Genomic DNA, 17,265 nt, shown 5'->3' with positions numbered 1-17,265 from the left:
CTGCTCTGTACCACTTAACCCCTGAGCCACGAGTATCGCTTGTTTTGATCATCCACCCAGAACTCAAGAAAGACAGGCATCAAAACTCTTCTCTGTACTGACACCCAAGTGGTTAAACAAACTTTGTAACTTTGTTTACTTGAACTAGAGTAAGGAAACATCTACTGTGGAAGCACTTCTGTAAGTCGCTCTGGATAAAAGCATCTGCTAAATGCTGAAAATGTAAATATGTAAATTCCAACACTGCCATTACATACATGGACTGTAGACTTGCGTACACATGTAAACTTCCTAGTATATGACAATTTCTTTACTGTCAACAGCCAAACAAAAGCTAATTTGTGTTTTAGTGTTTTTAGTTTTGGAAACAGAAATCAGGAAGAAACTTTACTGGTTGGTCTAAGGTAGGGGGTACTGGAGGGCCTGGTGGCCCAGGAGGTCCTCTGGGGCCTGGTTCACCTTCACCTTTTTCTCCCTGCAGAACAAAGAGGACATTGTTTGCCAGGTCACATCCTTTCCCATGAACCCTCTATACCCTGCAATTTGTTACGTTAAGATAAGTGTCTATTGTACCTTCTGACCCATGGTTCCAGGGTTACCAGGTAGTCCTGGATTACCTCGAGGTCCTACAGAACCCTAAATATAAACATGAAAAGAAAATAATCAGTTGATGTTAATATACTTTAAATGTAGGTACATTTGTAATGTTATACTTACCACTTTGCCATCCTTTCCTGATATACCCTGTCAAAAAAAAGAACAGAGATTATAATCTCCATAGCCAATTAACTTTAAACCAGGACACTAGTAGACATTTCTTATTATTTCACATGATGTTACTACAGGACCCTTAACCATTTACACTTGATGTTACTACAGTATTTATTATATCTTAAACATAGTTACTTCAGTAACTGTTACAGAAAATGTCACTCTGGAACTTATTACCATTTACACATGATGTTAAAATAGTACCAAATACAATTAAGTTTTATATTAAGTTTATTATATTATAATTTTATAGTTTTGTCTTATTGTTATGTGATCATACTGTAATATCATGTTTATGTTGTCATATTTATTCATATTGTGATTAATAACAGTAGTTTTTACTGTTTCTTTCTGTCAATAAACCAATAAAGTACCAAGTAAATGTTTTTGGTGTTCAGGTGGTGGAACAATGGAATGTTTTACCTGAAATGTATTATTTTCTACAACAAAATCTGTTTGGTCTGACTGTGGTAAACCCTCTATTCTTGCTGATAAAATAAAATTGAAAAATCTTCAAATTTTTCTAATTAAAGCAATTATTTGGGGAAATTAAACCAGCTACTTTTTAAAGCTAAAACTAGTATTACTGACATGAAATTATTGAGTGCTTATGTCTATTACTGTTCAAATCAGACATCAAGAAATGTGTCAAGGCTAAAAACAACTGATTTCCAATCTTTTACTGAGCTGTTTATTAACTGCATTTACTCTATTAACTAAATTAACTAGCATTTAAATTAGAACTCTACAGATGAATTATTGTGGGTAACAGTCCTAATTCCACAACTGTTTACATTTTTAAGTAATTTGACAGATAAAAAGGCTGCAATATACTAAATATATAAAGTGTCATTCAAGGCAAGGATTCACTTTTAAACAAAAAAAGTCTTTTTTGAGATAGATTTCCAGGTGTGACGTTGTGGACTGAACTATGATACAAAATAATAAAAATATATATTGTTTAGACTCAGCAAAATTGTGCCAAACCCAAAATATTAAGCTGGTAATAATCCTAACAACAAATCATTGACAAGAACTAACCAAATACAATTCTGAGAGCTGTGTCACATTTTCTCTTTACTTCTTATTGCTGAAGTGAACAGTTGGGGGAAGAAGCTGAAGACAGGAAAATTCACTTTGTACACACAGATACATACATGAATATTCAAATGTTTAATATAAAACTTGTCGAACTAAATGTCAATTTTACATGTCTTAATTTTCAAAGAACATCTGGCTTGTTTTTTTTATAAACATTAGTCATTATTTGGTGATCTGCCACACCTGATGCAACCTACCACAAGCCTAAAATAACTAAATAGAACAAGGAATGACATATCTATAATATGTGGTTTTGTGAGTCCCACAGTAAATGGGTAAGAAAATCTGCTCCAACAAAGCAAAACATCAGAGGGTGCTGTCATGAACCACATAACTCGTCCTCAGCAGGCCAACTGCAGCGATTCTGAAATTTACAAGTCTATAAAGGCACAACCTTTCCCTATTCCACTATCAACTCTTAAGAAAATCAGTCAACACCTGCTAGAAAGAAATGATCTGGAAGGCCTGTTGAAGCAGAAATCACCACCTTTCTCAAAAGTTTCTCAACCACAGTTCTTAAAAGTAATCAGAATTCAAGACCTTAGAAAATAAGACCCTTTTAAGAGGATTCATAACCAGGTTGTCTAATGCAGTCTATTTGTCTAGAATATGTGTTAAAAAGCCATAGCTCACTGATAAAAAAAAAGATAAGAACAAAATAAAGTTTTTGGCAGAATATGTAAATTTTGATTCAGAGCTGCTCAGCAGAGCTGTGTGCATTAATGAATTATGAGTTGAATATAATGGTCCAAAGAGACATCTTGAAGATCTGGTGAGAAATACAACTGTTAAAGCATCTGTACTACCATTAAGCATGGAGGTAGGTGTGTCATGGTATGGGGAGTCTTTTACTAATGAGCTGCTTTATTGTGAAAACTCAATTAATGCTTTGGAGTTTAGGAAAAAATGCAAAAAATGGTCAGAAAGGTCTTAAGGACAAGTACATTAAGCTCAAGTTTTGGCCTAGTCACAGTCCCGATTTAACCCATGTAGAGGATATTTGGTCCCACATTAAACACACATTTAAACTACTCATTAACTGTTGAAAGTCATTAATATTAAGTGAAACAACACTGACTCTTCTTTTTGTAAAAATCTGTCCAGTCTTTTACCTACAAGACTTAAACATTTAAAGATGTCCCAAGGAAAGGCTCTCCCATTGTAATCTCATGTTGTTTTTTATTTATGTGGCCATAGCCACGTTGCTGTCTTGCTGACTGCTGCTGGTAAAGATGTCCATTCATGTTTTTTCATTACTTAGTCATTTCTATTCTTAACAGTTTAAGAAGCTTTTGTAAGTTTGTAAACACCTGTCTAAGAAATTTGTTGCTCAGCTGTTTTTCGTGATCATAAAGATAAATACCTTCACAGATAATTATTTTCTCAGGCTTTTGATTAGTATAGACAAATGTGCAGAGCTTTGGGGTTCTTGGTCATAGAAACTAGTGATCAGGGATGTTGGGTTGCTGTCGTTCTGCCTCTCTTGTCCGATCACTCAGGTTTGATGGTGGTGCGTAGGTGGGCGCTGATGTCCTGTGAAAGCCTTCATGATCTTGTTAACCGCTCGCTCTCCCTTTTAGTTATGCTGTAATAATTAGGGCTGCCAGAGTCTAAAACTCTCTGTAAAACTGATATTTTACTCAACTCACATTTTAAATTTTTAACTACATTTTCTGTTGTTTTACCCCAAGGTCGTTCTGATGGAAACCTGTTTACTCGCCCGAGGTTAAGGAATGAAGTTGAGATCGCTGTGCCAACAATGCTGCTCCTGCCGGATGTGACGGTACCTGGCGTGTTTGCACCAAGAATATCAAGAACTCACTACAGACTTTATTACAGACTGGACTGAATAATAACTCTATTATTATTTATTTATTTATCTATTTATTTATTGCTAGTTATAACTTTTACTTCATTTTAATTCTGTGTTTGTATGATTTGTGTAAATCCTATTTATTTAAAGTATCCTCCAGGCTACCCAAGAAGGATGGTCCCTGCTGAGTCTGGTTCCTCTCAAGGTTTTTCCTGTAATTTTAAGGGAGTTTTTTTCTTTTAGTCCATTTTTTCTTTTCTTTCTTTTTCTTTTATTCTTATTTACTGTGTTTAGGACAACAAAGCCATAATCTAAGTCATTTAAACATTTTTGCCAAGTAGTGAGTACAATAAGAAATAACTTACTTTATCTCCCTTTGGGCCAGGAGGTCCTTGTGGACCTGGAATCTCTACTGGTCCCGGTGGTCCCTCTACACGCTCCACCACATTTCCTTCAACAGTCTTAACTAGTTCTGTTGCTGGACCTGGAGGACCAGGTTGTCCTGGGGGTCCTGGAGGCCCAGGATCTCCTTTGGGACCAGGACAACTTGAGCGAGAATTAACCTAAAAAATTATTACTCATTTATTAAAATGTTATTTTTGCTCTTGCATCATTATCTGAATTTAATCTAAGTTACAGACACACTATATGTATTAATTTGCTAAAAAAACATTCAATTAAAATAAAGCTAGCAAGAAGGTCTTGGGTGGGATTCCCAGGTGGAGCGGTCTGTGTCCTTTCTGTGTGGAATGTTTGCTTGTTCTCCCCGTGTTCACTGTTGAAGAGTTACAGAAAAAATAGCATCTTGGAGTCACCAAGTCTTTTATACACCATCAGATGCCACCTCTATGTTTTTCCTTCTTAGACCCTAGGAACCTTGTTAGGGTACATGGCATCATCATGTCAGGGAATTTTAAATCTAAATCTTTTAGCCTCTGCCAAGAAACTAAAATTGTGAATCATCGGATCTTCCAGAAAGACAGTGATCCAAAACATATGTCCAGATCAACACAAAAATGATTTACTGAATAAAAAAAAATCAAGCTTTTGCCATGGCCAGCTCAGTCCTCTGATCTCTAATCCCTCTGCTTTGTATTTCTCAACTTTACGATATATGAGAATACCAAGTGCTGTGTTACTGGCAAAGTGAGGTCAAATACAGTCAAGCCGTAAAGTCTGCACACCCCTTTCACCTTCTCCACGTTTTATTACATTACAGACTCATTCTATAATAGATGAAGTTAGTAAATTTTTTGTCATAAAAGTCTACACAAAATAACCCACAATGACAAAGTGAAAGCAGGTTTTTAGACATTTATGCTAATTTATAAAAAATCTAAATGTAAAATATCATTTGTACACAAGTGTGCACACCCTTTGACATGACACCCAAAAGTGAGCTGAGGTGCATTTTGTTTTCACTGATATTGCTCTCTCTGGTCTGATTAAACCATAATTGAAGTTTTTGGCCTGAATACCAAGAGTCACGTCTGGAGGAAACCAGGCACCGCTCATCACCTGGCTAATGTCATCCCTACAGTGAAGCATGGCAGTGGCAGCATCATGATGTGGGGATGTTTTTCAGTAGTGGGACCGGGGCGACTAGTCCTGATAGAGGGAAAGATGAATGCAGCTAAGTATACCGAGATCCTTGAAGAAAACCTGCTCCAGAGTGCTCTGGACCTCAGACTGATGTGAGGGTTTACCTTCCAACATGACAACGACCCGAAGCACACTGCCAAGAGAACAAAGGAGTGGCTTCGGAGAAAGTCTGTGAATGTCCTTGAGTGGGCCAGCCACTGAATCCAATCAAACATCTGTGGAAGGAGCTGAAAATGGCTGTGTACCGGCGCTCCCCATCCAGCCTGACTGAGCTTGCGGGGATATGTTAAGAGGAATGGGCAAAAATGTCCAGAAACAAGTGTGCCAAGCTCATAGCTTCTTTCCCAAGACACCTCGAAGCTGTAATTGCTGCCAAAGGTGCATCAACCAAGTATTAGGCTAAGGGTGTGTACAGATTTTTGTCTGTAACGTAATATAACGTGGAGAAGGTGAAAGGGGTGAGCAGACTTTCTGGCTTGACTGCATGGCATTTCCAACTTACCCTTACTCTACTTCAGCTTTAGCATGCTTTACACAAATTTAGGATTGTTTGTGTTAATGTTAATTTTTTTTTTTTAGATCATTCACTAATGTACTGTCTTACAGTTCCTGTTCCAATTTAGAACAAAATTGTTTAGTGGGGTTGAGGTCAAGACAAAGTCTAAAGAATATAATTGATTATATAGAACTGATATTAAACATCTGATAACAATCTGCAACACCTAAACTCAATATGAAGTAGATTAGAGAGTTCACATACTTTTGACCATATGGTCATTCATATACCTTTTCTCCACACTCATCTGATAGGTCCTGGGTCTTGGACTCATTCTTCGGCCCTGTTGGTCCCATACCAGCTTGGCTTACTGTTGATGATTTGTCATCCTTCTTTATAGTAGTTTCTGGAGAAACAATGTTTTAACATACTGCTTATCAATAATATAGACAAATATATTATATCATCCAGAGCGACTTACAATAAACATTTCCCTAGTCTAGTTTAAGTAAACAACAGTCCAAGGATACAAATCTGCTGAAACTCTGTTAGAACCAAGTAACAGGTAGAAGACTTTTTTGTGCTTAGTAAAACGGTGGGTCTGCAATCTTATTTTAAAGATGGTAAGATACTCAGATGTTTAAACAGCACAACAATGCTGTTTACAGTTGCAGGAAAAAAAATATATAAACTCCAAAAATACCTAAATTACCAATTAACCATAATTATTTCTTATGATGAATTCATAACATTTCTTAGATGATACCCAGTTGTTCCCAACCCAACTTTGAGATGCATTTACAATAAAAAATATACAAACCTTTAAGTGACATATAAGCCATTTCAGCCTTAAATTTTGTGGACAAAGACCTGATCTATAGGTGCTTGCTAATAATTTCTGACCATCCAGACAAATTTTGCTATCGGCATAAATGGACATACACAAGTCGGTGTACAAAAATTAGAAGGTTAGTAAAAATATGAAATATGTTATTTATGATTTGGTCATCGCCATGTACAGTATTTAAAATATTCCTTTTGCCAACTTTTTTGAAAATAGATCATAATGTGCATAGTCTCTGCCTGTCATCACTAAATCTCTTAGTCCTTTAACATTCCCCCACTGGGAAATAGGGCTCAATTAAATCCTGAAACTGTTTCTTAACTTTAGTATAACACGGGCAGATACACCGATCAGGTATAACATTATGACCATCTATCTAATATTGTGTTGGTCCCCCTTTTGCTGCCAAAACAGCCCTGACCCGTCTGGGCATGGACTCCACTAGACCCCTGAAGGTGTGCTTGATTGTGCTTGATTGTATTGAGATCTGGGGAATTTGGAGGCCAGGTCAACACCTCAAACTCGTTGTTGTGCTCCTTAAACCATTCCAGAACCATTCTTGCTTTGTGGCAGGGAGCATTATTCTGTTGAACGAGGCCACAACCATCAGGGAATACCGTTTCCATGACAGTGTGTACATGGTCTTGCACAACAATGCTTAGGTAGGTGGTACTTGTTAAGTACAGCCTTTGCTCCCCATGTGCATCAATGAGCGTTGGCCGCCCATGACCCTGTTGCCAGTTTACCACTGTTCATTCCTTGGACCACTTTTGATAGATACACTGGGAACACCCCACAAGAGCTGCAGTTTTAGAGATGCTCTGACCCGGTCGTCTAGCCATCACAATTTGGCCCTTGTCAATCTCGCTCAAATTCTTATGCTTGCCCATTTTTCCTGCTTCTAACACATCAACTTTGAGAATAATAAAGGGTTTACTTGCTGCCTAATATTTCCCACTCACTAACAGGTGCTGAGATGAAGATATAATTCACTGTTATTCACTTTATCTGTTAGTGCCTGGTCGGTGTATGGCTATATTCTTCTTATTTAGATTAACATACTTTAGAAACCGTTTCAAATATTTTTAAGTGTATGGCAATTTTATGTCAATAATCTGTGTGGGGTAAATTAATTATATGTTTTCAACATTGTGTCAACAATTAGGAAAACACCCCTTTTCATTTACTACATAAATGTCATATTGAACACAAAATAAGGTCCATGAAATCTTGGTTTGACAGCTTTGGTGTTCAGAAACCTCAGTGGCCTGCACAGAGGCTTGAACTTAACTCTACTGAATACCCTTTAAATGACTGTAATATATCAATCTTGAGTCAGTGAACTGGAGAATAAATCAATAATAGGTGCAAGGAGGGAGCACTTTATATTAAAGCCCATTATTTATCTCCACCTACTTTTACCCACATAATTTAGCAAAGTGAGGATGCACTGTCACATCATGGTCACAAGAGGGCATTAAAACTTAAATTAACGAAAATTAGCGGTGTGGTGTAAAATTATATCTTTACTACAGTGATGTGTAAGTTCTTGGTTTTATATTTGTTTTAGGTCATTAAAATTAGTGGTTTTGTTCATCAATGTAAAATTTTTTAACTACTGTTAAAAATTATTTTAAAATGATTCAGTTCTTATCAGAGTGACTGCCCTGCAACAGGCACACTGTCCAAAGCGTGCACCTGCCTTGTGAAAGCAAATGGGTAAAAATTAATTATATATAAATAAAAACCTAAATCAGCTTAAATTGCACCTTTTATTAATTGAAAACATTACTGGATTATTAGTACTAATAAATCAATCTAAAAACAGACTAACCAAGTAGACCCAGAAGAATCTTATTGTGATACATACCTCTTTCTTCCAGAGATTCATCTGTGTCCAGCTTGTATTTGCTGGATGATGATACAGGAGGTAGAGGTAGTGGTTGTAGCACAGTAGCAGCACCCTAAAATTATTATAAACAGTATTAGAGTAATGTCACACATACCGTACACACACCATATGTTGTGTCATAACTAGGGCCCTATTAATTTCATGGACCTCGTTTTTCAAAAATCACAGATTTCACAGATTTTTATAGAAAAGTGCCACATTTTACAGCAGTCAATAAATTACACTCATAAATTTAATGACAGAATAAATTTAAGCTACAATACACAGCACAGCCTACTTTAATAGTTTAATGTAAACCTAGAACATTCAGCAACGGTGTGAGGATCTGTCTTAAAGACAAAAACTCTTGTCCGTGTTTTGACAAACTCTCCTCTGCGTCCACAGAAGTGTTTGGGAGTTTTCCAAAGTCAGTTACCCGCGTAGTGTTTGTAGCTGCTTTACACTTTGACACCTTGGACATTTTGACTAACCAATTTTTTAATTGCGGTAGGATTTAGAGTTAGCGGAGATGCTTACTGGGAGCATAATACTTTATTGACTTGTTCTTTTGAGGTGCATCACCAACTGCAGAGAGATGATCATATGTGTAGAGAAGCACACTTTTCTATTGGACAAAATGCACTCAATACAACACTACACCCCAGAAAAGTCTGTTACACTAGGACTGCCTCATATTGCAAATTAACCAGTAAATGTGAGCAGGGGCGATTTAATGCATGAGCTTACCTGGGCTTCAGCCCAGGGGCCCAGAATAATTGAGGGCCCCGGGTTGGCTGTTTTATTTTTTATTTATTTTGTTAGTTCTTTTGGTTATAAGAATGGGTAAGCTTACAAACCAATGATTTTGTAAATCATTTACACGTTATTTATATTTCTGACTGTTGATTGGCCAGATAAACTGTAACGAGCTGCTGTAATTCTGATTGGTGGTTTCAATTAAGCAATGTGAACATTAGAGCTAGTCAGAGCCGTAGATAGAGAGAGTTGCGACACTCCTTGATCTCGCCGCCACGCGGTCACGTGGTTCATGTAACCCTCCAATAGTTCCAAACAAACCCGGCGCTGTCATGTTCTCATATGGGACAGGCAGCAGTGAATGAAATATTAAACAGTAAATAATAAACATTTGTACAATTTCTGGGTATTTTCAACTGCCTTTACATTTACTGCATCTGCTTTAATGTCAATTTGGTATATAAAGTGGAGAATTGATGTTTATAATGACTTAATAGGTCGTTCTTGTTAACACAGTACATTATATTAGCATACATTACATAATGCGATATCATTAAGTAGTTTAAACAGTTTTTGATGTTTTGTTTTTTACATAAACTAATCTCCCTTCACTTTCCTGAGGATTCATAATAATAATCATTTTGGTTAAACACTAAGCCATGTGGCTGGATTCATAAGGTTTACCTGCACTGAATGAACAGGTTCATAAATACACTACCGTACCTGTAACATTATAGTGCATGTACATGACATAGCATTCATTCATCTATTTCATGAGTAAGTAATAATTTATTCCTACATGTAATACATGAATTAATTCATAATTAATATGCACTAGTTCATTTTGTCTAATGTAAGTGGTGGACAAGGTACACAAACCATGTAGTTGAGTTGAAGTAGAGATATCCAAGGTAACATATTACTCCAGTAAAAGTAGTAGTAAAAGTAAAAATACCTCCACTAAAGTACTAAACTAAATTTACCTTCAAATGTACTTAAGTATGAAAGTAAAAGTAGCATGATTTATTATGGCTCTGATGTTTTATTATCATTTCTGTAACAAGACTCTTGATTAATCAACTTTTAATTAATCAATTTTAGGTGAAAAGACTCGTGTCAATAATTTAGCTTAGCTGACTAAGCTAAATTCAGTTATACCTATTAATTAAGATAAACATGTAACATTTAGTGCTGAGCAAATGCTAAACAATAACAGTATTAAGTATATTAATGACATCAAATTCATTATTTTGTTTAAAACAAAGCAACAAACAGCTAAAAATGTTTGATAAGTAGTGGAAATGAATGGGGCTCTATGGGATGTTTGGAACTATACAGAGCTCCACAACCCGGAAGCTGCGCAGAAAATATGTCCCGCCCCCTTTCCAACGGTTCCCTATGGGAGTGTCGCCACTCTGTTCTCTCTACCGCTCTGGTTTTGTATATGAGACTCGCCGTATGGTCCCAGCATGGAAGTTTGGGTTCTGGAGCTAGGTGGTCTAAAGTGCTGTAACGCTCATTGAAGTCCTAACTAAACAGTTAAAGTGACTTTACCCTGTTGTGTGTGTTTATTCACACACCTCCACCACCGCACAGCAAAAGACCCATGCATCCCCACCAGACAGCGGCTAGGTGAGCCGACCCTCTACAGTAGCAAGTGGCTAATGCTAGCGGTAAAGTGCCGCGAAAGTAAAAACACGACAATATTTTCGTTAAGTAAAATATTAAAATAACTAAAAGACAATGAAATATCAGAGTAAATGTAATCACAATATACAGTGAGTGCACAGCAAGGGATTTTGGGAATCTGTGTAACCTGCTTAACGTTGCTAGACCTATATATATAGTATATACTGTATATGTATATATAGGGGCCCAAAATAATTTTTTGCACTGGGGCCCATGAGCTCCTAGTTACGCCACTGAACTCTGTTGTTTTGCGTTGTGTACTGATTTTATGAAAACTATACGTGGGGGCCCACAACCAGCCGTAGCCCCTGGGCCCACAGGCAGGTTAAATCGCCTCTGAATGTGAGGCACTTGAACGCAATGCGAAGGAAAAATGGTAAATCGCTAAACGCAACCTTTAAATTTTGAACTACACAGCAAATTGCATATTACACGGGAAATGGCTCATTCCACGCATCTTGGCGCAATTTTTACAGCTGTGAATTAGGTAGGGCATTTCTTTTTTTTTGTTTCTGACCTGGTTGTTAAACTCGTTCTTCGGCCCTGTTGGGCCTCTACTCCCTTGGCTTACTGTTGATGCTTTGTCCTCCTTTTCTTCTTTAGAGCCTAGAGAAAGTTTTAATAAAACATATTGTATGTTAAATAGGCATAAAACAAAACTTAGAATACGTCTACTTAATTTTCAAGTAACATTTGTGAACTATGTAAGAAATTGTCATTGTTATTAACAGTTGCCTAAACATCTAGATAAAAAGTAATTCTGCATAAACAAAACAACACAAAAATGTAATATTATTCTGAAGTTATTGTTATTGAAATCATTTACCTTTTGCCTTATATGTCCTTTAAATACTGTCCCGAAAGCTTTATAGGACATTTATGTTCTTTTGGCAAATGTGGTGCCAGCATACTGAGATCATTTTTTCTGTGCGAGCCCCAGATGTTCCCAAGCCAACTGTGAGATTCCGTTACAGTTAAAAAAAGTGACATTTATATCATTGGCATCTTGGTATTTTAATGATTTTTTGCAACTGCTCTGAGTGGTCTCTTCCCAAGGTCGGGAAGAAAATCCAAATGCAGGGCCATATTAAATATGATTTTTTAAGTTTGCTTGACTGAACAGAGACACATTTTGTGGCAGACATTGTTTATAGTGGTTAGTGGATAATAACTGACCATATAGAAAAATATTGCTGTTGGCATTAGATGAGAGCTTGGGTTTTCTTTTTTACTCTGGCAAGATAACACTGTTCCATGTTCATTTGAAAGCATGCAGTCAAGCTAACCCAATTTATCTCTAAAAAGAAGTTTAATAAACTTAAATGTCATGTGATTGGCATCATGAATTCACAGAAATACGAAGGCATTTTCAGGAGAGATGTTATGTCTTCTGTGGTCAAACTGAATTGTGGTGATAATTAGACTTCGCAGCAAGACTATGATCCCAAGCACACTTCAAATTTTACCAAAACTTGGCTAATGAATCATCTTAGAGTTTAATATCCTGTAGTGACCCTCTCAGTGTCCAGATTTAAATCCTGTAGAAAATCTTTGGTGGGATTTAAGGACAGCAGTTGCAGCTTGAAAACCCTTAAACCTCAGTGAGCTGAAAGCTTGTGCAGAAGAAGAATGGGCAAAGAAGAGAGAGGTCAGCATTACAGGGGTCAGAAGCTTGTTAGCATTACAAAAATTTCTTATTAGAAGATATCAAGACAAAGGTTTGTTCCACCAAGTACTGAGGCAGTGGGCTGACCATTCAGTGTGCTTGTTTGCATTAGGTAATTTTTTTCTCTGTTTACTGAGAGACCTTATTTTATATTTCACTTAAATTTATATACATTACCAAAAGTTTAAGTTAAAGGGTGCCAAGTACAGTATATCCTATTAAAACTGTATAAAGCTTATAAAGATAATAAAGATGATAACTTCTGTTAGTTTGCTATTCTCAAAAAAAAAAAAAAAAAAAAAAAAGAAAAAGGTCAGAATAGATTGGCACCCTATCAAGAGTGTGTTCCTTCCTTTCCAAAACTACTAACCCTGATAAATATGAATAATTCCACCTTTTATTTGGAGGAAAACAAACTTACCAGTTTCTTCATCTATGTCTGGACTGTCTTTGCCAGATGATGAAACTGAAGGTAGAGGTAGTGGTTGAAACACAGAGGAAGGACCCTAAAATTACCATATAATTAGGGTTTTATAATGTTGTAGAAACAGATATTTGGCAGAAAGGGATTTAGTGTGCTTATGTTTTATGTATTCTTAAATTAAAAACAAAGAAATAGGCAACTGAAATGTAATGTTAAAGAATAGTCACCATTCCGCTCTGTGTTACTGACTCTAAACCACTCCCATAATCTCCTGAATCCTGGAATCAAAGAAAAAAAAAGGAAGTCTTTAGTGTCAAATGGGCAAATTGTGAATTTTCTTTCATTTGTGCTTGACATTTCTTTTGCCATATATTGTTCCTTGTAATTCTTTGTGCAATCTTCACTGCAGGCAGGCCAGTCAAGCACCTCTGGTAAATTACATGTACTTTTTTTTTATTGCAGGAAGTATGAACCCAACATATTTTATGTTTTGTCTAGTTAACATTTCATTTTTTTATGTACAGCCATTCCTGCATTTCAGGCCTGCGACACATTCCAAAAAATTTGGGGTGGGGAAAATTCAGGGCTAGTATAGAAGTAAGAAAAAAAAATGATGATGTGATTTCAAACAGGTGATAACAAGAGGTGGTTGTAATTTTGATTTGGTACAAAAGCAGTATCCAAAAAAGGGCAGAGATCTCCAGTTTGTCAACAAATGTGTGAGAAATGTATTTAAATGTTTAAAAACAATGTTCTTTAAAGAAATCTTGGAAAAGATTTGCCATTTTCTCCATCTACCATGCATTATATCAATAAAGCATTCAATAAATTTGGATGAATTTCAGTGCCTAAAGGACAAGGGCGCAAGATGAACACCCATATCTCTGATCCCTCAGACGGCACTGCATCAAGACCCATCATCAATAGCTGATATAACCACATGGGTCAAGGATTACGTTGGCAAACCTTTGTCAACCACTGCAATACTGAATTACATTCACAACAAAAGCATTATGTTAACCATGTCTAGTAGCGGCGTCAAGTTCTCTTGGCTCTGAGGCATCTGTAATGGACCATCACACATTAGAAACGTGTATTTTGGTCAGTCTTATCAGTTCAAAAAGTTCCTTTTTGGGAGAAATGGATGCTATGTGCTCCAGAACCAATATGAAAAGGACCATTTAGTTATCAACAACAAGTCTGAAAAAAGGTCTGTCACGGTCAGTGCCCTCAGCAAAGGTAATTTACACTTCTGTGACGGCAGCATTAATACAGAAAAGTACATTGAGATCTTAGAGCAACATATGCTGCCTTCAAGAAAACATCTTTTCTAGGAACGTCCATGCATTTTTCAACATACAAAACCACATGCTGCACACTTTACAAAGGCATGGCTGCAGAAGAAGAGGGTACGGGTACTGGACTGGCCTGCCTGCACCAATAAAGATTTTGTGAACAATTTTGCAAGGATGCAACCACGACAACCCTATACTGTTGCACACATTAAAACATGCTTGCAGGAAGAATGGGACAAAATAACAGCTGAAACTTCATTGCTTTGTATCTTCAGTGCCAAAACATCTGTTAAGTGTTGTGAGATAGAAAAGCCATGATACAAAGTGGTAAATGCTTTACCATCCCAACTTTTTTTGAAATGTATTGCAGGCTGGAAATGCAGAAATGGATGTATATTAATAAATGAAATGACGTTTATCAGACAAAACATAAAACACAGAAAACATACTTTTTTATATGGTCCCAAGTTTTCTGATTTGGGGTTGTAGATTAGTAATAACACTAGTAGTAGGATACTTATTTAAATGTAACATTAATTAGAACTAAAACAATCATTCTAAAAGATTACTATTATACAGTAGAATAAAATTACTGTTCAAAGGTTACTGTAGAGATGCAGCATGTTTGGATTAATTTATACAAGGGGCTTATACAACATTTTGCTTTTATAAAGTCCCTTTGTTTTATGTAAGACTTACATAATCTTCGTCGTCTTCATCAACAGCTTCATCACATCGGCGCTCAGCTGCCCTCGGGTTTCCCACTAACTTCAACTGTGAGATATATCCCTATGAAATACATGCACACACACACACACACACAGAGACAAAGGATAATTGATATTTTTAGTTAAGCTATTCGAAAGTAAAATCATGTGTTTAATTATTTTAGGGTAATATTCCAACTGGGTTGGACACACCTAAAGAATTAAAATAGAACCCCAGCGCAAATGTTGTAATCTAGGTGGAACAACAGTGTGGCTAAAGAGCAAATAGCAAAAAGGGACAATCACAAAAAATAAGGTGGCCAATATAACATAAACAAAGAAACAAATAAAGGAGAAGGTGGATAGAATAGGGATAGGGTTCTGTCTATCTGTGACCACTCAGAAAATTTAACCAGCACGACACCATGGTTTCAGAGAAAAGCAGGTTTACCAGACAGAGATGCTAGTAGGACTTATGCAGTATAATGAGTAAACATTGAGATATATAGAGTATACATTAAGTTTAGCTATATAATCATAGCTAAATTGTAAACAAATACTAGGGCTAACAGCTCTGTATGTGTTTGCAAAGCATACCTTATATTTGTCAGGATCAGTCGCTTCACCTTGCCCCACAGAGATCTTAGAGCCCTGATTTAGATTAATATCCTTTTGTGAACGTGTGAAGGGCACAACCGTGGGCTCTGAGTCACAGTCTTCAAAGAAGGAGATTTGGTCGAGGTTCAAAGCTACGGAATAGCGTCTCCATTCCCCAGGATTGTACGGCACTTCAAAACTTGCTACTTCTACAGATTTATCAACACCCGGTTCTGTGTAGTAGAACTTGACCTTCCTGGTGTTGCCTTCTACTGGTGATAGCTTTACTCCCACATGCATGACTTTTTGCTGGGAATCTGTGATAGCAAAGATTACACCTGCATCCTTTGATGTAGGTTTGAGCTGAAACATCAGTGAAAAGTCCCGGTAGAATTGACTGGGCAGGTGGGCTTGGGCTGGCTGCACTGTGCCTCCTTTGCCACTGAACAAATAGACAGGATGGTTATCAGGGCCTTGTTCAAAAGTGATGTGTTTAGGTGGGGGGTTTTTGATTAGCTGCAGCAAAGAAACTCCACTTTCTTCTGAAAGAAAAGAAAACATTAAGATGGTTAGCTGGTTAATGACTTAAACATAATTATTATAAAAACAGTGCAGTGATTATTGCTAAAAATTGTAGCTGCATTTAATGCATTACTATTCCTGCAGCAAATCAGTGACTGTGGACAGTGGAAAGAGCTTTGGGCTATCAACTAAAAGGTTAAGAGTTGGAGTTCCAGCTCTGCCATGCAACTGCTGTTGGGCCCTTGAGCAAGGCCCCTAACCGTCTTGGCTCCAGGGGTGCCGTACAATGCCTGACCCTGCTCTCTGACCCCAGCTTCCAGACAAGCTGGGATATGCAAAGAAAGAATTTTATTGTACTGTGCATGTTTATATGACAAATAAAGCCATTCTATTGTATTCTATGGTATTCTATTATATTATATTACTGAATATTGGTTTCTCATCTTTCATTTTGCTAGGAGACAATATAACTTTTCTGTATACATATAGACGATCCAATAGTGCCCTGCATAAATATTTACACCCATTAACATTATTTAGAAAGGTTCTGGTGCAACACTTGCATTCAGACTTTACATAATCAGTTAAATTAAATCTTCTGTGCAAAGTGAAGTGTCATGTGATTCCAATGTAAATACACTGCTGAATGGCCCCAGAGTTTAATGGAGAACATGCCAAAACAGCATGATTAAGAGCAATAAGCTGACAAAACAAGACCAGGAATGAGTTCCTGCATTCCATGAAATACCGTCTATATAATCTGAAAGTTTAAGATACAACTGCAACTCTGCCTGGGAAGGCCATTAAAATGATGGAGTATGTACATTTTAAGTACTAAACAACAATTTTAATTAGAAGTCATACAGAACCGGATGCAAAAAAATGATGAGTAGGATCAAGACAATGGGTAAGCATGAAAGTTTTCAGAGAACATCTATATTATATTTGAAAAACAGAAATCTATACATGCAATTGTGTTATTTAGATTTTTTTTTAATAAAAATGATTTAGAAAACCTAACTAGATTAAATGGCTTTGCAATTCTTCCCTGTAAATAGTTGTAATAGTATGCACTATGTATGACAAATCTG

The 17,265-nt window shown here is 36.7% G+C and overlaps 1 protein-coding gene and 1 long non-coding RNA gene across 6 annotated transcripts in view; one reads left to right on the top strand and one right to left on the bottom strand.

Moving 5' to 3' along the window:
- Nucleotides 1-17,265, bottom strand: part of col18a1b (collagen type XVIII alpha 1 chain b) — a 71,790-nt gene that overhangs the window by 43,850 nt on the left and 10,675 nt on the right. For 3 of the 5 annotated variants that reach the window (XM_062997641.1, XM_062997643.1, XM_062997644.1), the window contains exons 2-12: nt 15,653-16,194; nt 15,048-15,137; nt 13,281-13,331; nt 13,051-13,135; nt 11,481-11,569; nt 8,498-8,591; nt 6,074-6,189; nt 4,051-4,248; nt 718-744; nt 574-636; nt 392-475 (exon numbers count right to left, since the gene is read on the bottom strand). In XM_062997641.1, the coding sequence (XP_062853711.1) occupies nt 392-475; nt 574-636; nt 718-744; nt 4,051-4,248; nt 6,074-6,189; nt 8,498-8,591; nt 11,481-11,569; nt 13,051-13,135; nt 13,281-13,331; nt 15,048-15,137; nt 15,653-16,194 (1,439 nt within the window). The remainder of the gene's footprint in view (nt 1-391; nt 476-573; nt 637-717; nt 745-4,050; nt 4,249-6,073; nt 6,190-8,497; nt 8,592-11,480; nt 11,570-13,050; nt 13,136-13,280; nt 13,332-15,047; nt 15,138-15,652; nt 16,195-17,265) is intronic. The other 2 variants (XM_062997642.1, XM_062997645.1) reach the window with 1 other exon arrangement.
- On the top strand, nt 10,662-16,570 carry LOC134317011 (uncharacterized). Its single transcript, XR_010013159.1, has 3 exons — nt 10,662-10,906; nt 15,074-15,124; nt 16,319-16,570. It is a non-coding gene; the product is annotated as an uncharacterized LOC134317011 (long non-coding RNA).

This window comes from Trichomycterus rosablanca, chromosome 6 (assembly GCF_030014385.1).
Source record: "Trichomycterus rosablanca isolate fTriRos1 chromosome 6, fTriRos1.hap1, whole genome shotgun sequence".
Taxonomy (NCBI): Eukaryota; Metazoa; Chordata; class Actinopteri; order Siluriformes; family Trichomycteridae; genus Trichomycterus; species Trichomycterus rosablanca.
This window is presented reverse-complemented; position numbering and strand designations above follow the sequence as displayed.